The 20,334-nt window shown below is 54.8% G+C and overlaps 10 protein-coding genes across 10 annotated transcripts; 4 read left to right on the forward strand and 6 right to left on the reverse strand.

The window, feature by feature from the left end:
• Window positions 1-1,057: 1,057 nt before the first annotated feature.
• Window positions 1,058-2,729, forward strand: ASPZODRAFT_147092 (hypothetical protein; the record flags this gene model as incomplete). Its single annotated transcript, XM_022725228.1, has 4 exons — window positions 1,058-1,282; window positions 1,350-1,664; window positions 1,739-2,361; window positions 2,435-2,729. 4 exons carry the CDS (start codon window positions 1,058-1,060, stop codon window positions 2,727-2,729), a joined length of 1,458 nt encoding a protein of 485 aa, XP_022577189.1.
• On the reverse strand, window positions 2,523-3,611 carry ASPZODRAFT_1286731 (hypothetical protein). The gene has a single exon (XM_022722087.1). The coding sequence runs from the start codon at window positions 3,498-3,500 to the stop codon at window positions 2,925-2,927; it is 576 nt and encodes a 191-aa protein (XP_022577190.1). The 5' UTR covers window positions 3,501-3,611; the 3' UTR covers window positions 2,523-2,924.
• ASPZODRAFT_137067 (hypothetical protein) lies at window positions 3,362-6,047 on the reverse strand. Its single transcript, XM_022724205.1, has 6 exons — window positions 5,972-6,047; window positions 5,350-5,917; window positions 5,098-5,293; window positions 4,907-5,044; window positions 4,743-4,856; window positions 3,362-4,686 (listed from the first exon to the last, which is right to left on the reverse strand). The coding sequence occupies exons 2-6, from the start codon at window positions 5,893-5,895 to the stop codon at window positions 3,722-3,724; spliced, it is 1,959 nt and encodes a 652-aa protein (XP_022577191.1). The 5' UTR covers window positions 5,896-5,917; window positions 5,972-6,047; the 3' UTR covers window positions 3,362-3,721.
• Window positions 6,017-10,868, forward strand: ASPZODRAFT_137069 (hypothetical protein). The gene is made up of 6 exons (XM_022724206.1): window positions 6,017-8,744; window positions 8,797-9,006; window positions 9,063-9,122; window positions 9,193-9,240; window positions 9,297-9,452; window positions 9,511-10,868. Exons 1-6 carry the CDS (start codon window positions 6,377-6,379, stop codon window positions 10,518-10,520), a joined length of 3,852 nt encoding a protein of 1,283 aa, XP_022577192.1. The 5' UTR covers window positions 6,017-6,376; the 3' UTR covers window positions 10,521-10,868.
• Window positions 10,706-11,937, reverse strand: ASPZODRAFT_53362 (hypothetical protein; the record flags this gene model as incomplete). The annotated part of the gene is made up of 5 exons (XM_022728454.1): window positions 10,706-10,795; window positions 10,874-11,435; window positions 11,496-11,704; window positions 11,761-11,846; window positions 11,898-11,937. Coding segments are annotated over 5 exons (987 nt in total), but the record flags the coding sequence as incomplete, so codon positions are not given.
• Window positions 11,938-12,818: 881 nt separating this feature from the next.
• Window positions 12,819-15,134, reverse strand: ASPZODRAFT_76351 (hypothetical protein; the record flags this gene model as incomplete). Its single annotated transcript, XM_022730078.1, has 4 exons — window positions 12,819-13,505; window positions 13,602-14,271; window positions 14,340-14,713; window positions 14,769-15,134. 4 exons carry the CDS (start codon window positions 15,132-15,134, stop codon window positions 12,819-12,821), a joined length of 2,097 nt encoding a protein of 698 aa, XP_022577194.1.
• A 190-nt stretch (window positions 15,135-15,324) lies between these two features.
• On the reverse strand, window positions 15,325-17,209 carry ASPZODRAFT_29009 (hypothetical protein; the record flags this gene model as incomplete). The annotated part of the gene is made up of 4 exons (XM_022728162.1): window positions 15,325-15,940; window positions 16,002-16,358; window positions 16,417-16,876; window positions 16,953-17,209. The coding sequence occupies 4 exons, from the start codon at window positions 17,207-17,209 to the stop codon at window positions 15,596-15,598; spliced, it is 1,419 nt and encodes a 472-aa protein (XP_022577195.1). The 3' UTR covers window positions 15,325-15,595.
• Window positions 17,210-17,961: 752 nt separating this feature from the next.
• On the reverse strand, window positions 17,962-18,486 carry ASPZODRAFT_137074 (hypothetical protein). The gene has a single exon (XM_022724207.1). The coding sequence runs from the start codon at window positions 18,329-18,331 to the stop codon at window positions 18,017-18,019; it is 315 nt and encodes a 104-aa protein (XP_022577196.1). The 5' UTR covers window positions 18,332-18,486; the 3' UTR covers window positions 17,962-18,016.
• Window positions 18,487-19,043: 557 nt separating this feature from the next.
• ASPZODRAFT_1288721 (hypothetical protein) lies at window positions 19,044-20,132 on the forward strand. Its single transcript, XM_022722138.1, has 2 exons — window positions 19,044-19,757; window positions 19,856-20,132. The coding sequence occupies exon 1, from the start codon at window positions 19,239-19,241 to the stop codon at window positions 19,731-19,733; it is 495 nt and encodes a 164-aa protein (XP_022577197.1). The 5' UTR covers window positions 19,044-19,238; the 3' UTR covers window positions 19,734-19,757; window positions 19,856-20,132.
• On the forward strand, window positions 19,966-20,325 carry ASPZODRAFT_104753 (hypothetical protein; the record flags this gene model as incomplete). Its single annotated transcript, XM_022720870.1, has 2 exons — window positions 19,966-20,159; window positions 20,229-20,325. Coding segments are annotated over exons 1-2 (255 nt in total), but the record flags the coding sequence as incomplete, so codon positions are not given.
• Window positions 20,326-20,334: the final 9 nt, after the last annotated feature.

Raw genomic sequence — 20,334 nt, forward strand, 5'->3', positions numbered from 1 at the left:
TGGTAGAAGCTGAACGATGTTCTAGAAGCTTGACTGCTACTATCTACTAGACCTACCTATACACAGTACAGATCAATAAGGCATGTGGAACTCTAGTGAATGCAGTACAGAATCTAGTACAGAGTATGCAGTGTCGAGATTTGCCCCTGCTGTTCCCCATGTATCCGCCCCAACCGGTCCGGCGCAGCCATCGTGATCGCCGCGTACTGTCAGCAGCAGGGTAGATCTGTCGCACCTTCGCCGCAGCATACCAGGGGAATCCGAGGACATACTGTGCCACCTGGAGACAGAAATAATGATAGAAAGAACAATAACAAAAAAAGCAAGTAACAGTGATGGTAATGTAGTATATTAGTAGTATGAGCAGATTATCCTTACTCTTACTATAGTCATGTTGTAGTAGAGTAATATTACCTGGTTATCAGTACTTAACTACTATACTATATATGATAATAATAGGTAGTATTAGTATATTCTTAGTCTATTAATAAACCTAAGATTACTACTGTCTCAGCTCGTATATGCAGATCACCAGCTAGTGTTACTGTATGATTTAGTAATAAGAGTATAATTAAATATATACTTGTATACCTAGTAGTTGTAAGTACCTAGTATATTAGAAGAGTATCTCTCTATACTAGGTACTCCTAGTATACTCAATACTCTAGTATACTCTACTCGATACTACCGGAGAATCGTAATTCTCAGGTAGTACAACATCAGTCAGAATAGAGTCATCCAATACTGTTAGAAAGATCTACATCCTCTTCAATAATCTCTTATAATAACACTGTTTCATTTCCACTGTAACTCTGCTATCAAATGGCACCCCGTGGCACCCAATCATCTTCCTCCCCGCATATCACCCGATAGTGATCGTCGCTCTTTATTTATTTCTCTCTCTCTCTTTCCCCTCCTCACTTTCTCCCAGTCCATCTTCCCTCCCTCTCTCCCTCCCCTCCCTCTCTCTCTCCAACACTCATCTCTCTCTCTCCAACACTCATCTCTCTCACTCTCTAACATACTCGTCTCCCTCTCCCACTCTTCTCTGACCATCATGTCTGAGACAGAGACTCACGTCACGCACGAGGAAATCCCCCGTCCCCCCGGATGGATGTACAAATCCTTTCGTATCGGTCGCTGGCAGACAGGCTGGTACGCCTCGCCTCGCATCCAGCTGGGGCTCGTGGCTTTTGTCTGCTTCATGTGTCCGGGCATGTACAATGCTCTTGGTGGACTGGGAGGAGCTGGGAGAGCCAGTACCGGACTCGCTGACAATATGGTATTCTTTTCTATTCCGTTTCCCCCCCCCCGCTGCTTCCCTCTCCTGCTCACTGACTTCTTCCTAGGCTGTCGCAACATATTCCACCTTCGCCGTGGTCGGCTTCTTCGCCGGATCGATCGTCAACCGGATCGGCGTGCGGCTGGCACTCTCGCTGGGCGGCGTCGGATACGTGATATACAGCGTTAGCCTGCTGGTTTCTGAGCACGCCCACGTCGGCGGCTTCAATATCTTCGCGGGCGCGTTGCTGGGCGTGTGTGCTGGTCTGCTCTGGTCGGCCCAGGGGTGCATCATGCTCTCCTACCCGGCCGAACAGGAAAAGGGCCGCTATTTCGCCTGGTTCTGGGCCATTTTCAACGTCGGCGGCTGTATCGGGAGTTTAGTAAGTTCTCTATTGAATGCTATTAATGCTGTTAATGCTGTTGATGCTGTTGATGCTGTTGATGCTAATTGTAGATCCCCCTCGGACAAAACATCCATGTCAAAACACAAAAAACGGTCACCGACGGCACGTACATTGCCTTTATCGTGCTCATGTTCTTCGGCATGGTGCTGGCCCTGTTCCTGTGCGACGCCGACAAGATAGTCCGCAAGGACGGCTCGCGCGTCATCCTCAAGAAGAACCCAAGCTGGAAGTCCGAGCTGCTCGGCCTGTGGGAGACCCTGCGCGACGCCCCCTACGTCGTCCTACTGTTCCCCATGTTCTGGTCCTCCAACTGGTTCTACACCTACCAGATGAACGGCATCAACTCGGCCTACTTTGACACCCGCACCAAGGCCCTCAACGGCTTCCTCTACTGGTTCGCCGAGATCGTCGGCGCCGCCATCATGGGGCCCCTGTTGGACTCGAGCCGCTTCCGTCGCTCTGTCCGCGCCCGCATCGGTCTCGTCGCCCTCTTCGCCCTCACCATGATCATCTGGGGCTGTGGCTACATCTGGCAGAAGAAATACACCCGCGCGACGGTCGAGGCGTCCGACTTTGTCTCCATGGACTGGTCCACCCCGGGCTACGTCGGGCCCATGTTCTTGTATTTCTTCTACGGACTGTACGACACCATCTGGCAATCGCAGGTTTACTGGTAAGCTCTTCAATGTTCACAGTCACTGTTAATGATGATACTTAATGACCACTATATACTGATGATACTTCAGGTACATGGGCGCGTTGAGCAATTCCGGCCGCCGCTCCGCCAACTTGGCCGGCTTCTACAAAGGCCTGCAGTCCGCCGGCGCGGCGGTGATGTGGTCCCTCGACGCCAACAAGCTGCCCTACATGTCCGAGTGGGCCAGCAACTGGGCTCTCCTCTCGGGCAGTCTGCTCATCGCCGCCCCGGTTGCGTTTTATAAGATCCGCGACCATATCCCCGTCGAAGATGAGTTGCAGGGCACCGATGAGACCCTGGAAGATGTTCTTCCTGTCGGACATCCGGAGAAGGCGACTGCTTGATTTCTCGTGGTTTTGATGAACTGAGCCTACCTCGGTTCTTATGATGACTAGCATGACTTATGAATCACATCCAATCCAGTAACCTTGATGTCACTGATACTACATGTAAGATATAAGCAGGGATCAGACAGGGGTGCCGTGCAACGGTGTCATCATGTCACCACTATCAGTACTACAGAGTACATACGAAGTAGACTATTTAGTAGTGTTGACCATCTCAATAAACAGCCTCTTGACCTCCTCCATCTCCCCCTCCCACACCCCCTCCAGCGACAACTCCTCGCCCGCCGCCGCTCTGGCCAGAAACTCCCTCGAGGGAAACGTCAAGCCGACCGTGCGTTCGACAGGCTTCATGCGAACCCCGCGCAGCACCTGAACCAGCTGTTCCGCCGCTTTGCCCCCGCCGTGGCCCCCATAGCTGACCACCATGCCCACCTTCCCCTTCCACTCGTTGAACAGGTAATCGATCGCGTTCTTCACGCCAGCAGGATACCCCCAGTTATACTGCGGGGTGACGAAGACGAAGCCGTCGAAGCGCGAGATCTCCGCAGACCAGCGCCGCGTGTGCTCGTGGACGTACTCGCGCGCAGAGCCGATCTGCGACGGGATCCCCGGCTCGTCGCATAGGGGGAGCTGCCATTCTGCTAGATCGATGGGTTCGATCGAGACGTCGGCTGTCTGTAGCGACTGGATGCTCTGCAGGACGAGTTGGCTGATTTGGAGCCCGGCGCGGGGCTTGCGTTGGCTGCAGACTATCAGGCCGATTTTCATGTTTAGATCCTAGGAGATGAAATGGTTGAAATAATCACTGAGTGGCGGGAGCAGGTTGTATCTTGGTGCTAGCGTTCTATTCTATTCTATTGTTCTGCCTGAAGCTGAAGTAGCGTAAGACATAAGCGTATGCCTGAGGCATACACCTCAGCATATACCTCAGGCATACCATCTGCCTCAGGCATACACTCTGCCTCAGGCATATACCTCAGGCATATGCCTCAGGCACCACGCAAAGCTCTCAACAACCTCTCCTCGCCCAACTCCCCTCCCCCCGGCAACCCACTGACATCCAGAAGCAGATCCTCCGGCTCGAACGCAGCTCGCACGATCTCCGTGCCCGGTGAGCTGGTGAAGAGCACCTTGACGGTGGCCGAGACGGCCTGGTCGTGCACGAGAGCCAACAGCGCCGACAGCACACGCAGCGACTCGTCCTGGAACTCGGTGCGTTCGAAAAAGGCCACCCCGTCGACGATACAGAAGAGGGTGGTTGTCTCGGGCACCTGGCGTACCATGCACACCAGCAGGTGGATCAGCTCGTCCAGCTGTCCCTGCTGCACGACACTCATGGCAACCTGCTGGGAGAGCGAGCGGGTGTCGAACGCTTGTTGATCCAGTAGCTGGAGAATGAGACTGTTCAGCAGGGAGCGGCCTCCACTGCTGCTCCTGCTGCTGCTGCTGCTGCTGCTTCTGCTGCCATCACTGTCCTCGTCGAGGGCTTCTTGCTCTCTGGCTGTCTCGACATGTCGCCCGCAGAAAAACACCGCCGACAGGAACCGTTCCTGGGCCCCGAGCGCCTGCGAGAGAGTCGTACACAGCACAGACAGAGGGGAAATCCCCGCGATGCACTCTGGCAGCTGGAAGTCCCAGTGGACAAGCAGCTTGGCGGAATACGGAGACACAATCCAGTCCTGGAACTGCTGCGTGTTGACAACTTGTTCGGCGTGCGCGCGTTGTCTCCAGGGCAGCATTTCCTTTCGGTCGTTCACGAACTCGGTGTCTGTGGCGCTCCCCTCGGCGATATCCAATACTTGCCGCAGCGCCGCTTGGCTCAGATACACGGTCGTGCTAGGCGTTGTCTGCGCGGGCGAGGGAATCCAGCCTCCAGGCTCAAAGGGTGAGGTACTGCGTAGCCGGACGTTTTCGGCTCTCAGCATGAGAATCTCTTGCTCTGCCGCTCGAAGTTCTTTGCATGTCAGCAATGTCAGCATATATTACTCTCAAAGAAACAGCAATGCTTACGGCTCTTCTGCTGCACATGATCCACTAACAAGCGGTGGATCGAGTTGAGGGTGTCGGCGCTCCGTTGCTGTCCATCGAGCAGCGATCGCTGCGTCCTCCGAGCCTCTATGCTGTCTTGATACTGATCAGTCTTGCCTCGGCTGCGAGAGATGGTCAACGCGTACCGAGATGAGACTGGTAAATGTGAGACTTTTGCGCTTCATCCGCTAGAACCGCGCTTCTCCTCCCGATCGCCTGGAGGCTTTCGAGTAGCTTCTTTTCATAATCGGCGCCCTGCAAGATCGCCTTGCCTGCCTTGCGAACTAAACTGTCAGTTCCTTCATCTCTTTCAGTGCGGGTACTGCATGGAACTCACTCTCATGACGCAGAAAGAAAGCGATCGCCTGCTCGATCGCCACCAGCGTACTCACCGTCAACTGCCTGGCGGCCTCTCTGATATTGACGTCCTCTTGGAATACCCCCAGGAAAAGCTCCGCTGTGGAAAAGGTCGGAATCAGGCTGTCGAGACTCCCAAGCACCTCGTTGCGCACCCCTGCAGCGGTTTTGACGGCCTACCTTGACTGTCAGTATACCAGTCATCACTCGATGCTACTTTATCGAAACTTGCATTCAAAAGAACCGCCAGCGACCCTAGAATCGGAGTCGAGTACACGCTGTCCGGGACCACCGTGGAGGCTACATCCACAGCCTCGACGGCAGGGCCGACATGGTCGGCCATTTTCCGTCTCGTTCGTCGAAACAGTCCCTCCTGCTTGTACTGGTCTCGCGCTGCCTGGAGAATCTCGTACACAGCCTTCCAATCCCGCTGGCCTCGAATATTGTACGCCGTTCCCGACACGCCTCGCGGCGCCTCGCTCTTACACTGGAAACTGTGCATCGCTTCAGGGAAAATGTCGTTCCAGAATCGATACGTCTGGGGGTCCTTTAACGCCGGCCTTGGAGCACGAGTGTCGAATGTACTCGGTCCATGTGGTGTTGTACTGGCATTGACTGGCCGTGGAACCACTGTCTGAACATTTGCAACGACATATTGTCCTGACATCGCATCGTAGCGAGCGGGAGGGTCGACAAAGACCGGATGATAACGAGGAAGCCGATTGTCGATAAAGTCGACGCTGGGGGGCTGCAGGCTGGGTAAGTGATGCGTGTCCATCAAGATCGCATATATTGATACAGTAAGAATATATTCACGACTTTAAGACTGAGCTGACTGGTATCTCGTCGATAAGATTATCCCATTCATAGTCTCCTGTCAGCCTCGTCAGCCTCGCCTGGACCCCGTCACTAGAGCTGCCGACACCCTGCAATTTGGAATAAGAATAGCCATGGAGTTATATTCCATCCAGTGCCAATCCGTGGCTGCGTTTAGATTATAAATCTCCCTTCTCTTGCGGCTGTGACGAAGTCGACGTGGGCTCCAGGCATTGGCTGGCTGCACTGCACAGCCGCCGACCTTAATCATTGCCCCGCCTGCAGGATGAGGGGAAGAAGCAGATGGTGAGACGACAGGGTCAAGGATTGGGTACATTAAGAGGTCACTGACCACTTCTGAGATGGAGATTAAGTGGAAGTGAGTGTTGAGAGTAGATTTTGTTGCCATTCGTTTTCTCGGTCGCAGAGAATCACAACGCAACATGGGATCGGAAGAGAACGGTGTAGACGGTGATCATTCAGATGTGCCTGACGCATCTCAAGTGCCAATTCAGGTGCCAGAGGGCTCTGCTGGAAAATCCCAAGGCATCGTCGATGAAATCCAGGCTCTGAAAGCGAAACTCTTCCATCTCGAAAGTCAAATCCGCAATGGCGACGCACAAACACCACAAAAACCATTGCCATCCATATCGCAGGAGACAGCCGACTTCAAGCGGATGGAGGCGTGTCTGTACCGACACCGGAAAGAATGGGCGATGAAGAACTCTAACCTAGGAGATATCACCATGCTCCTCGACCCTCGCCCGTATTATCCGGAGCAGGCGCCTGCGACAGGTCCGTGGAGCTACCATTGGGACATCTATGACCAAGAGAGTTACTTTCGACCGGATCCCTTTGACCCTTCTCACCAATGCACGAGTTTGGAGCATGATGAACGGCCAACTCCGCCGGACGGGTATGACCGTGCGATAGACTACGGGCATCGCAGGGATCGACTACGCAAGCATTTCGAGTGGGAAATGGACCGGCTCTACCTGGTTGAGGAAGTCGAGGCGCGTCGACGAGCCAAGCTTGAGGAGGAAAAGGCGAAACAGGAAAAGGATCAAGCACCAGGAACAAAAAACACATCCAACTCCAAAGGCCGAAGGAACGGGAGGACAGGTTCGACGGACCTCAGTCCGGGTTCTCCCAACGGCGATGTCGACGAGCCCAAGATCAACAGGCTTGAATGGTCTGCTTTCAGGCGATTGACGAAGGAGGCGCCGGAAGATGCGTGTATCATCGATATCCTGGTCGGGGACCCGGTTCTCGACGACGCCATGTCCGATTTCCCGCTATGGTTTGGTTCAGCACTTCGAGGCCAGAAGGTCCGCAAACCCCAGGAAACAAGGGGCTTCGATTCATTGCCTCCTGGACAGGCGCCGATGCCCGAACGCATCCGCATCAACTCGGAGATCCTCATCAGCATCCTCCTCAAGATTCTCGGGTCGGACGGCAACGCCCTGGTCGCTAACGAGCCGATTGTCTTCATCAGGCCTTTCAAAGCGCTTACGTACTGCCAACAGGCTATACGAGACTGGTGCATGGCGCTCGAGAGGAAGTATGGCTCTGTGTCTACAGCGATACAGAAGCCTGTCGCTGAAGAAGATACTTCTCAGAATAGCACCTCCAATCCAGAAAGCTTGACTGATACAACCTTGGAACCTTCGATTGACAGCCAGGGCACTGCCTCTTCTCTACGCTCTCCCCAGGTTGATGATGGCAATCGTGATGACCCCAGCGACCAAGTAGCGCATGTGGAGGAGAAAGAAAAGGTGGAAGAAGAGTTAGAGCTGGAGGACGACGACAACGACTACGACGACGACGACGACGACGACGACGACATGACCAAATCGCCCTTGGCACTGAAGCATCTCCAGTGCCTTGTCAGCTTTCTAGACTCCGAGATCTCCGCCAAACAGAAACACCTGGCCAGCTCCGAGTGCCGGAAGGTCTTCTTCTCCGACCTCTGGCACCTCTTCCGGCCCGGAGCGGAAGTCATCGGCCATGGTGGGAAACAAGCGTATCGGGTGATCAAGGTTTCTCTGGCCAAGCATCGCGTGATGCCATCCTGGCAGGCACGATGGTATAACAACAACAAAAAGCAGGACACACCCTTCAGCATCACCTGCGTGCACATCGACTTCGACGGCAAGTCTCTCGGGCCCGTCCAGACCGTCTTCGAGTTCAAGCGGTTCGAGGGCGAACGGGAGATCACCTCTCTGGAAGTGTATCCGTTGCGATTCCACCCGGTCCGGCGGTCTGACTTCACAGAGGCAGAGTGGACTGAGATGGAGTCTATGCCCGCCAGTGAGAGACACCGGAGGAAGCTCATCCGCCGGGGAGCCAAGTTCCTCGAGGTGGCCGCCATCAAACACATGTACTATGCCGGGCCTACGCTGGTCTTGCGCGACGAGGTGGAGAGCCCCGTGGTGATCGACTTTGAGACGGCTTTTTCTGTGGAAGACAAGGAGCAGCAGCAATGGCAGCCTCGCGTGGAGATGGCGGTGGGCAACAACAACACCTCGACGGAAGAGGAGTACGAGGAGGACCAAACGTGTCACGGAGCCTGCTGCCAGAATGACAACGTCCATGACGACAGCTACGTTGAGGAGAAACAGCGCGAGCAGTACATCGGCGCCTTGTTGCCCAAGGACAATGCGGTCGATGAGCAGCCCTCGGTGGCTATCATCCCCAGACTGCTCGACGAGCTCAAAAGTGCCCCCGGTGGTACGTCTATCATCACCGACGACGAACTGGTCATCATGTCTTACCGGGTGTTTGGCTTTGTCCTGCGCAACCGCAAATGGGGTATCTCTTTTCCTTCTTATTATATGAATATGGTCACGCTAACTTGCAGTAGCAAACCTCGATCTGTCCTATCTGACCGATATTCACCCGCCGCAGAACGAAGACAAGAAGGAGACTAAGCCCAAGCCTGTGACGGCCTTCGATCAGCTCGTTCTAGAGGATGGACACAAGTCGATGATCGTCTCGCTCATCGCACAGCACTTCCGAGATAAAAAGATCACCTCGGAGCAGGGAGAGCAGGTCGATATTGTGAAGGGAAAGGGTATCACTCATCGTTTCAATCCTTTTCTTCCACAAAATGCTAACTATTGGGCGTAGGAAAGGGGTTGATTCTACTTCTTCATGGGGCTCCTGGAGTGGGCAAGACATCTACTGCTGGTATGTTCCATATTGTCTACATGATATATACCAATGGAAAGAAGGGGAGAGTGAAGCTTACAGTCTACAGAAGGAGCAGCTGAATTGTTCAAAAAGCCACTGTTTCAAATCACCTGTGGTCAGTTCTAAGACAAAACTGAACAACCCATAATAACAACTATTGACGGCGTATAGGTGACCTTGGGACCACGGCCAAGGAGGTCGAGAAAGCCCTGGAGACCAACTTTGCCCTTGCGAACAGATGGGACTGCATTCTGCTTCTCGATGAAGCGGATGTCTTTCTCGCAGAGAGAACCAAGGAGGACTTTAAGCGCAACGGCCTGGTTGCGGGTGAGTTCTGCCCAGACATTGAATGCAGCATGCTTGAAACGCTCACCTGTGACTTAAGTCTTCCTCCGCGTGATGGAATACTACGCCGGCATTCTGTTCCTGACGACGAACCGGGTCGGAGACTTTGACGAGGCCTTCACCTCGCGCATCCACATCAGCCTGTACTATCCCGAGCTGAACCAGAGCAAGACCGTGGACGTGTTCAAGATCAACATGGATATGATCGAAGAGCGGTTCAACAGGAGAGGGAGACGGATCGACATTGACAAGATGGGGATCGGCAACTTTGCCGGCCAACACTTCCTCGAACATCCCCACGCACGCTGGAACGGCCGTCAGGTCCGCAACGCATGCCAGACGGCGCTGGCGCTGGCTGAGTTCGAAGCCCAGGGAAACAGCCACCAGGCCATCCTCAACCCGGACGCCGTGATCAAGCTCACTGTCGAGCACTTCCAGGTCGTTCAGAACGCTTACTTGGAGTTTACCAAGTATATCAACGAGCTGTACGGGACCAGCGCCGCGCGCCGCGCAAAGGAGGCCCGCCGACGAGCGCTCCGGATGGCTGACGACGATGACGCCGGCATGGGAGGAGTTTCGGATTCGGATCGAAGGAGGGCCTTTGCCATGGCCTCTCAAGCCCAGCACCACCGGCAATTCACCCCTCAACAACAGTACCATTACCCTCAGGAACAACCCGCCCAGCCGGCGGGCATGCATCAAAAAGACCAGCGATACGCGTCGCCATATCTGAGCGGTGCTACTTCCCCACGGCCCGCGTATCCAGATCCTCGCAGTCACCTCGGGGTCCCGTCCAGCCAGAATTGGAATATCCCAACCAGATCGACGCCGGCTACTTTCCAGATGTCCACAGAGGAGCACCAACAGCAGGACACATCACCCTTTGCAGCACAGCATCAACCGTCAACCGTGGCCCATACCCCGGCCTTCCAGCATGGAATCCAAGAGATATATGCAGCAGGCGGCCAACAGAGGACGGGCGTATCGCCTGTGACGGTTGGCAACCCTGTTTTGGGGCAGTGGTCGGACAGTCAGTCTGGTGCTTTTTGAGATCTTCCATAAGTTAAATCTCATCGTAACCTAGGACTTGTTCAAGTAATGGTAAAAAGCATAAATTTATATTCTATTATTTTCTTCTATTCGGTATGAAAACCCCCAGTGACGACTGCCCGCGTCTGGAAATCTTCCAACGAGGGACTCCGTCTGTCAGAAGAGTCGTGCGGAGGACTAGCCCCCTCCTCGCTGATATGGAACTGCTTCTGTTCCCAGATCTGCAACGGTTCAACAGGTGCCATGTACTCCGTGCTGTCCGTTGCGCTATGCAGCTGGGACCGATCCGTGCGTAATTTCGACAGAGGCATTGAGAGGCCACCACCACCACCGCCACCACCACCACCGATAACACTTCGTATGACTCCTCCTGCCCCCGTGGCTGTGGTGTTCTTCGTCTTCCAGGTACGAGACCGCGAGCGCGAGCGCGAATAAGTATGTCCGCCCGAGGAGAAGAAGGAGCGGGCGCCCACGATACGGCGCAGCAGCGGCCATGTCTGCGGGATGTTGGCGACGATGACGGCAGTGCCGGCCTCGCGGAGGTACCAGTCGCGCCATTCGGAGCCGTACGGTTCAGAGAGGGAGTAGTACTTTGACATGACGGAGGCGATGATGACAAAGATGCCGAGGGAGAAGACGGCGCACAGGGTCAGTTTCTTGCCCGGCGAGAGTTTGGCGCGCAGCAAGAGCGGCAGCGGGATGAAGAGCATCACCAGGTCGGAGAAGACGTTCAGACTCAGCACAAGGATCAGGTGGTTCGTGTACACGGAGCACTGGGTTGTCGTCGCGGGGACGGCCCAGTAGTCGTGGAACGGACGACACCAGACGCCAAAGAAGAGGATCTGGATCAAAACGTATGATACGGCGCAGAAGATGCTGACGGCGAGCACGAACCGGTGGGATGTGAGGCCGGTTCTGAAGTGTCAGTGTCAGTAGAGCACAAATAGTTTGTATTTCATACAATGGAATACATACGTCATGTTGTTATACAATAACAACAAGCAAGCCTTGCACCCCCAGATGGTCGCCAGCCACATCTGCTCCCCGACAATCACCCACTTGCTGCCCAGGACACGGTCCGGGATGCTCGCCGCCTCAATGGTGTCGCTTTCGTCCAGCGGGACCTCGTTGCTGCCGTACCGGTCGACCATGGTGGTAGCAACGGTCATGAGAATATAGAAGATCTACCATTAGTGAGTGGGTTGTATGTATGAAAATGCCGAGACAAGCTTCGAGTTACCAGAACGAGTCCCATGAGTCCATCTTCCAGTTGCAGGTTCTTCACCGACCGCACCTGGATGATCCGCGACGTAAACCGCACCAGGACTGGAAGAGATTAACGGGTATCCTGAGTAAGAATTGAGTGGTCATGCATACCGATGAAGATCGCCATGGCTAGCCATATGTACGTCTCTGCATCGGAGCCCATCTCGTCAGGACGGCTGAGCAGACAGTAAATCGACACGGCAGCGACGGCACGCGATACACGACAGTATGAAAGACACGGATCGTCCTTTTAACTGCCAGTTCATCTGCTTCTGTATCCACCAAGGCTGAACCGAGTGGATTGTTTAGCTTTTCCACGTTTCTTTCCTTGTTTTTTCCTTATGTTTTCAGCCACTAGTTAGTCTCTAGCTCTGGTCAGGGTCTTCCAGTGGCGAAAGCCGGATATGTATCAATTATCAATGAATAATGATAATAGCTAATCCCGTGGTCCGAGACAATCAATCCCGACTTAAAGGGACGGAGAGACTCCGTCGAGGATAAGGCGCCCAGCATTCCGATTGTAGCTCAGCCACTGGAATGTAGTAGTCCTATCTAGTTGGTTAGTAGCAAGCCGTACGGGGCAGTATCAGGGATCCAAGGGGTCTCCTCTCCTCCGTATACTCCGTATGGCCATCAGCTCGTGGAACCACTGGATCGGGAGGAGCAATAAACAGCGGCTTGGCCAACAGGATCTCGGCATTGGCAGGTGTCCCTGAGATGGTGCAGAAAGCGGGCCTGCGATGTCGGACAATCCACTGGCGAGGAATTCGGCAGTGTTCAAAACATACAAAATAAATGATGATAATCAGATCTGATAATCCATTCTTTCTCGCGTGGTGAATCTGTATGTCGGATCCACAAGGCTGCAGGAATCCACAATCATAAGAGCAACAGTATGCAAAACATCTAGCCCAGACAGATCTATATCTATGTCTAAGACCACCATATATGAAAGAAGAAAAGAAGAGGACAGAAGAGAGACCAAAAATCAAGATCGAATATCGACATCGAACATCAAATCAATAAATATCGCTACAGCTTGCTCAACTTGCTAGGCAGAGGAGCCTTGAGAACCTCCTTGTTCCACGGGTATGGATCGAAGACGAGGTCGTTGACGGGGTTCTCCTGGCTGGCGCGGCGGAAGAGATCCTCGTAGACGTTGCCGTCGGCGCGTCCGAGGCTGCTGTCGAGCACCCAGTCCGGGATCTGCCAGGCATCGACGAGGCGGACGGCGTGCGGGCGGATCTCGTCGAGGAGGCCGAGAACAGCCTTGGTGCGGGTGAGGGTGAGCTGGCGCGTGGTGACGGCGCCCGAGGCGAAGAAGTCGGCCGCCTCGCGCTCCAGTGTGTGCAGGGCGTACAGGCGGAACAGCTTGCGCAGGACCGCAGCCGTGGCGGCGTCCACCGAGGCCACCAATTCGGGCGATGAGACGGCCTCGTGGAAGTTCTTGACCACCAGGTACTGCGAGTGTGCGGTCGACAGGCGCCAAAAGTCCACCAGTAGACTGTTCCACGACCGTTTCTCCACGTCGCGGTGCTTCAGCGCCTCGAAGGTGAGGTACGCCGTGCGCCACGCAAACGCCGCCACCACCTCGCTGTCCTCCTCCAGGATGTCGAACGAGGCGCCCTTGTCCTTGCGCGCCAGGTAGCTCTGCAGGATCTGGCTGGTGTCGTTGCCTGTTCCTTTGCCGGCCAGCACTGCACGAGCGGATTTAAGCAACTAAATTGTCAGCGAAGCAGGAAAAAATAACACAGATAAAAAGGAGAGAGAGATAAAAAGAAGAGAGAGAGAGACAGAGAGAGAGAGAGAACGTACGTATCGAGCGACTTGCTGCGTCAGCATGTAGTTGTCACCCTCCCATGTCAGGGTGGGCAGGTAATCCGAGTACCAGGGGCCGATGCCGCTGTAGCTACTATAGCCGTGGCCACCGCAGGCGCGACGACAGATCTCGAGCCCCTCGCCGGCGGTGGTACTAGCCAAGGCTTTAAGGCCGCAGGAGGTGGCGTGCAGATCTGCCAGCAGATCGGCCCCGGCACGCAGCTCCTCGGGGCCGGGGCTGCGCGAGTCCTGGCCGTTGGACTGGGTGGCGGCGTTCATCCGACTCTGGTTTTCCTGGTAGAGCTTCATCGTGCCGCGACCGGTGAAGTGCAGGGCGTACATGGAGGCCAGCAAGGGGAGGAGGCGGATCTGCACCATCTTGTAGTTTAGGACTTGAGTCTCGCCGGCGTTGCGGTCGGCGTCGCGGTCCTGGAACTGACGGCGCACGGCGCAGTAGCGGGTGGCGATGGTGACGCCGCGGGCAAGCACGCTGCCGGCGTCGAGCACGATGTTCGCCCGGACCCAGGTCATGGTTCCGTAGACGAGAGTCGGCAGCGCCGGACGGACGTACTGGTTGGTCTTGGGGTCAATGCGGGAAAAGCGCGCCAGCATGCTGATGTGGGGGATCTTGATGTTGTTGAAGAGCAGGAAGCCATTGTCCATGGTACTATGAAGTCAGCTGCTTCTGTCTCTTGAAGGAACGAAAGCCCTCTCCCAGTGACCACTCCTGCTTACTTGTAACCAAACTTGGGTCCGATATCACCCACATAGACATTCTCCAGCGGCTGATGGGTCTCCAGGTCCCTGATCTGGACCACAAACGGATGAGGCCCGTAGTTCTTGCCCGCGACGAAGAGCTGGGCCATGACGACGGCATGGTTGGCCGTGCGACCCAGCGAGCCGATCCACCACTTGGACGCCGTCAGCGTCGGCGAGTGCAAGGTGAAGGTCTTATCCTCCGGGTTCCACGTCGCCGTCGTCTCAAGCCCACGCACGTTCGAGCCGTGGCCCAGTTCTGTCTGCGCATAGCACCCGATGATCTCGTATTTTTCTGCGCGCTCGAGGAAGAGCTTCCGCTGTTCGGGGTTACTCTGTTCACGGAGGGTAACCTATTCATTAGAACGACACACACACACACAGAGAGAGAGAGAGAGAGAGAGATACTAGAAACATGCTCGCATGCAGCGCATACGGCGTCGGCTCGCCAATCAACCCCGCCGCAGCATGATACTCCTCCAAGGACCAGCGCCGCTCAACAGCCAACTGGTGCAGCCGCTTCCCCTTGGCCAACGCCCGCTGCAGCCGCTCAACGCGCCCAAGCGACTGGCTCTGCGATTTATCAAAGACAGCCTCGGACTGCAGCAGGGCGACCAGCTCCTTCTGTCGGTCCAGCGACTCTCGCGAGTGCAGCAGCTCGGCCAGGGCGTCGACCCCCACGGCCGACTGGGCCCGCTCGGCGGCCAGCAGCTCGCTCCCCTGGGGTCCGGCGGGCTTCAGGGCTTGTACCCAGGCAGGAGGCGGAGGAGGCATTGAGATCGTCTTTTTGAAAAAGAAAAACCAAAATAGAGATCAAGAATGATAGAAAAAAGGATAGATTCAGAGTGAGAGTGTCGGACGGTTGGAGACGGACGTCGGCCAAGTTTAAGGCAGGGCGAGGCGTGACACGCCCTTGTCCTGATCGGGAAAGTGCCGAGGTCCAGGGTTGACCGCCGACCGCCCGGGCTGGGAGTCTCCACAGCAAAGAGTGGAATCGAGGGGGATGAGAAGAGAGAAAAAGAGGGATGGAGGGGTAGAGATTGAATTACTCATGCTGGCTATCTGGGTGTTTACTTTGCTTTTACTATGCTTTTCGTTTCTATAAGCCGTCTCTTCGTCTGAACGGTTTGGCTGCTACTGGAAACTGCCCGTCATTCCTCACCGCCTAAGCAGACAGAACACTTTGTTATAAGTAGAAAAGAAATTTTATGCAAGTCATGGAAATATTCATGTGATCAGTCATGCCGGATCTTGGAGACCCGTGGGAGACACAGCCAGAGGAAGAGGATTGCCCCGGACACGCCGAGGATAAACGGCTGCAGGACTTTGACGCCCTTGGCTTCGGCAATGGCCCCGACCACAAAGGGCAGCACCGCCGCGCCGCCGCCGCCAAACGCCGCGGCGAAGCCGATGGAGCTGACGTGCAGGTGTCGCGGGAGGAGCTTGGTGGTCACGACGACTGCAGCGGGGAACAGAGGGGCCAGGAAGAAGCCCTGCAGGGAGACGGCCACGGCGGAGGCGTAGAACTGCGGGACCAGCCACAGGATCAGGCAGAAGACCATGGCGAAGAGAATATAGGCCTAGAAGAATTTAGATAATGAAATACCAAATGTATTTTATTTTTCTTGGTGAAATGCTTACTGCAATGGCGATCCGTTCTCCAATGCGCCCCGTCACAAAGCCGAGCGACACGCGGCCCACGGTGATCCCCAGCCAGAAGCCCGTCTCGGTCAAGCCGCTGCTGAATGCGCTGCCGTTGCGCACGCGCATCATAAAAGTGACGATCCAGCCGCCAAGGGCGACTTCGATGCCGACGTACCCTAGCAGGAACAAGGCGCACAGCCAGGTGACCCGGGCCGAGGGGCGCCGGAACAAGGCTTCTCGGATGCCGCCTTTCTTGGTGTCGACGGTATGGGCAACGGATTTCCGGAATTCCGCACCGGTAGCGCCCCAGAAGGCGATTGTCAGGAAAAAAAGCTCAATGACCGCACATGGAATCTGTTCCGTTAATAATCTCTATGTAAATATCAAGTGTTTTGAAATGTTTTCTACCCACCATGACGTAGTAGAAGTAGTACCACTGCACGTTTGCTTTTGTGATGAGAGCCGTCGCGACCAATGGACTCAAGACTGCTCCCAGGCCGTAGAACCCATGCAGCAGGCCGAGGACCTCGTTGGCATTGGCCATGTTGCCGATCCAGGCATTCCAGGCGGAGTCTTCCAGGCCGTTGCCGAACCCGGCGAAGATGAAGAACACCACGAGCACAGGATAAGGCGGGTGGACGCAGTTGACGACATAGGCCAGAATATGACATCCCGGGCCGAGCAGGGCAACCCCGCGCTGGCCGAGTGTCATGTGGATCCTGTTGTTGAGCAAGGCCGCAAAGACATATCCCACCAGCGGCGAGAGGAAGATCAAGGACACCACCGTGTATGAGAGGTGATAGTAATCCTCCAACTGTAGCGCTGCGGTTAGACCGTGCGTCTGGGAAGAGCTTGGATGGGTTTCGGCCGACCTACATATGGAATCAGAGCCTAAGAATTCCGTTAGAAAGCGTGATGCAAATCAAATCAAGAAGACTCACTCCGTACGCCGCATCGTTGGCACCCATGATTAGAAAGCTCCAGAAGGTAGCAAAGGTACGGAGGATGTTCGACCGTGGGTAATTCCATCTCTCGAGCGCAGGCACCGCCGTCCCGGGGGGGGTGGACAGCTGCGACTCCCGACAGGCGCTGGCATTGTCGCTTTCCCGCAGAGACCGTTCCGTTAAGACTTGGTTCTTTGCTGAAGCGGTCTCAGGCTGGGTCTGGGACTCCAGCTCAAGGACACAGGTGGTGGTCGAGCTCATGTGGCGATCAGCGTTCCTAAACACGGCACGAAACCCTGCGACTCAATCCAACCGTCAGTTCTGCCGAGGAGAGCGTGATAGAAGAGAGAGAGAGACTGAAGAAAGAAATATGGGGAGAAGATCAAAAACAAAGAGTGAGGAGGGGCTAACCTCATCGTCAAAGCTCCTCCTGGTTTCGTCGTCTCCACCCAACGTGCCCATAGACTGACAACGAAGACGGAGTATCGGGAATCTGGTCCGTAGGATAGGTTTAGCCGAACATTGGCCGCTAGCAGAGTCTGACTCTGACTCTGAGTCAGTATTGGATGCCTAAGCACCGGCACTGCAGTGGCTGCACTGAGCGGGACACGCCACGAAAGCGACCGTGGAGAGGGAGGGCCCGCATTTTTGGGCGAGACAGTGGCCAGCCCAGGCGGTTCTGGGGATGGATGGATGGATCCTGGATGAGGTGGGGTTGTATCCAATAAGTGCAGTTGGGGTGAAGCTGAAGGAAGCCGGTTTGAGGCACGAAGAAGAAAAGAATCCGGGCCGCTTCGGGTAAGGCGTGATGACTAAGCGGTAGACGGTAATGGTATACAAAATAAATTATTGAAGTATTGACTGGAATTATAGCATTGATAAACAAGATATCTATATGAGGATTCAATGAGCCAGAACTGGCGTGGCAGAACTATTCAACCAACTCAAGTACAGAAAAGATCGAGGTCGCGATCGATCGAGACTGGGGTTTGATATAGGAAAAGTTGAAGGCCGTCACCAAGGGCCAGTAGAGAAAGCTGCGGGGAATACTGATGGACGCCGTCTGTCTCACTCTGTCAACGGCAGCCCAAAGCCCCTCCCCGGCGAGGAGGCCATGGAACGCAAAGAAATAGACGTTGAATAGCGGCGTGTGTAAAAGGCCTGGTTGACCGCCACCTTGGCCCCCAGCGACAGAGCCGGGGAGCTGCTGTAATTGAACCGCCGCCCCAAGAACAGGAACCATTCGTGGCTGGGAATCGCGATGACAAGACCAATGATGACACTCCGCAGCGAGCGATGGGGGTCGAAGTCGTCGTCTCCGATCAGTTGCGCGGAAAAGTCTCCCAGACAAAATATCAGCGGGGTCAGGCACAGTTGAGTCATATATGGCCGTCGGCTTTGAGCGTGTGCAAACCAGCCCAAGAGTGATCTCGGCCTCGGAGTACCACGAGGGACCGCCTCTTGTTTTGTTCGGTGATGGTTCACTGGGATACGGCTCGGTCGGAGACGCAACCGAGGGGGCATAATTAAATAAAGATGGGGATGGCGCCGAGAATCCGCATGGTTCATAAGAAGGTGGGCTTGCCAAAGAATCATCAGGCATGGGATCCATGACTTTATAGGAGAATCCTGGTATACAAAGGGGGGGTTCTCAATCCTGAAGGAGCGGGTTGATTATCTAGTAGTTAACAAAAGATGTTACTTATAAAGACAATGCTGTAATGACTATCAGCTAGCATCTTTCCTAGTAAACAGGTCAAATCCTCAAGACATTCTATATTCTAATACAACTAACCAGACGACCCTCCCTCTAGGCGTCAGCGAACCCTCAGAGAGATCCATCGTCGCTGTCTTTTATCCTTTATTTCTCTCTGCAATAAGAAGGCGTGAGCCAGTCTGACTCGCTGACTCGCACAACTCGACTTGACGCGGCTTCCTCCTTCCAGGGCGACTTTGCTTCCTCCACAGTCAGTCGGTCACAGCGCGCAGTCATGGCTGAGGGGAGATCTTCTTTTCTGTCTATCGCCAGGGAACGCTTCTTCCTCTAATATCCCCGCCAACTGGTGTGGTCCTCTCTTCAAGGCGTTGTGTCGGCCACTCGGTGAAGGCTTGAACCCCCTGAAATACAGCTGAGTTGGTTTCATTTGTGACTTTTGTTTTATTACTCATTGAGCCTTCGTCGGGTGCCACGTCGAGCTGCAGCTAGTTCCAATCCCTGTCATACCGCGCTCTGGTCGCTTACTTATTTGCGTGTCTAGGACCCAGATTTCGTTGATCGACGCACTTGAAGATGACGGAAACACCCTCGTCGCGGTCTACACTCGATGTCAATGGACTCTATATTCTTCTGTCTGATCGTGGGGGACTCAGCTATCTCTTCCATTGGGGCTTTTACCTGCACCAGTCCGAGAAGTCAGGCTTCATCCACCATCTGGTGAATCACCCTGGTTCGAGCGAATGGGTCTGCCTCACCCAGCCCAGCGAGGAGGTCGTGGCCTCCCCCACGTTTCTGGCGGCGCTCAAGGTGGGAGACTTGGAGCCTATACTACATCAACCGCTTGGCGAGCGGCTCCATCGGATTCCGATCTGCCATTCGACCCGTTTTCATGAAGACATCACCTGTCGGGTGTGGCTCAAGGAGGCCCTGTTTGCCTTGGACGACGAAGGGTACATCAAGCTCGTCAAGAGCGTGGGAGATATCGAGGAGGAAGCAAAACACCTCGCAACCCGAAACAAGAGTCTGGGGCGGAGGACAATTGCTCTGAGTGGCGGCAGCATCGCTTGATGGGGTGATCACAACGATTATAACGTAGGTCTAAGCATACCATGATCTTATTCTATAATTGATTCAATACTCAGAGGAGTTCCTGGTGATTAATGATTAGAATATCTCTCTGTACCTCGCAGATCCTCGTAGACTCTGTACTTGATACATATTGATACCGTAATTACGTATTAATGCCTGTCAGCAAGTTGCATATGGCAAATGCAACTGCAATCAATTCGTCCTGAAGAACCCCCCCCCCCTGCAAGCCAGCGTTTCTCCTCGCGATGAGTGGCCCTGTCCTTGCCCACAGCGACTCCTCCTCCCAGCCACCACGGCCGATTGTCCTGACTGAACGCCCCTTCGAGCCTGCCGACGACTGGGCGGGCCTGACCGACCCGACAGAGCGGCGCAGACGTCAGAACCGGATCAACCAGCGAGCTTATCGTGGGTCTATTTACTATTTCCATCCAGACTAATGGATGATTGGAAGAAGAGGCTTTACTAACCGATCAGGTCGACGGAGACAGGTGGAGAAGACTGTCAATAATGTCGGTCCACAAAGCACAGACTACAAACCTCCCCCTCCTCCTCCTCCTCCTCCTCCTCCTCCTCCTCCTCC

This window comes from Penicilliopsis zonata, assembly GCF_001890105.1.
Source record: "Penicilliopsis zonata CBS 506.65 unplaced genomic scaffold ASPZOscaffold_26, whole genome shotgun sequence".
NCBI lineage: Eukaryota > Fungi > Ascomycota > Eurotiomycetes > Eurotiales > Aspergillaceae > Penicilliopsis > Penicilliopsis zonata.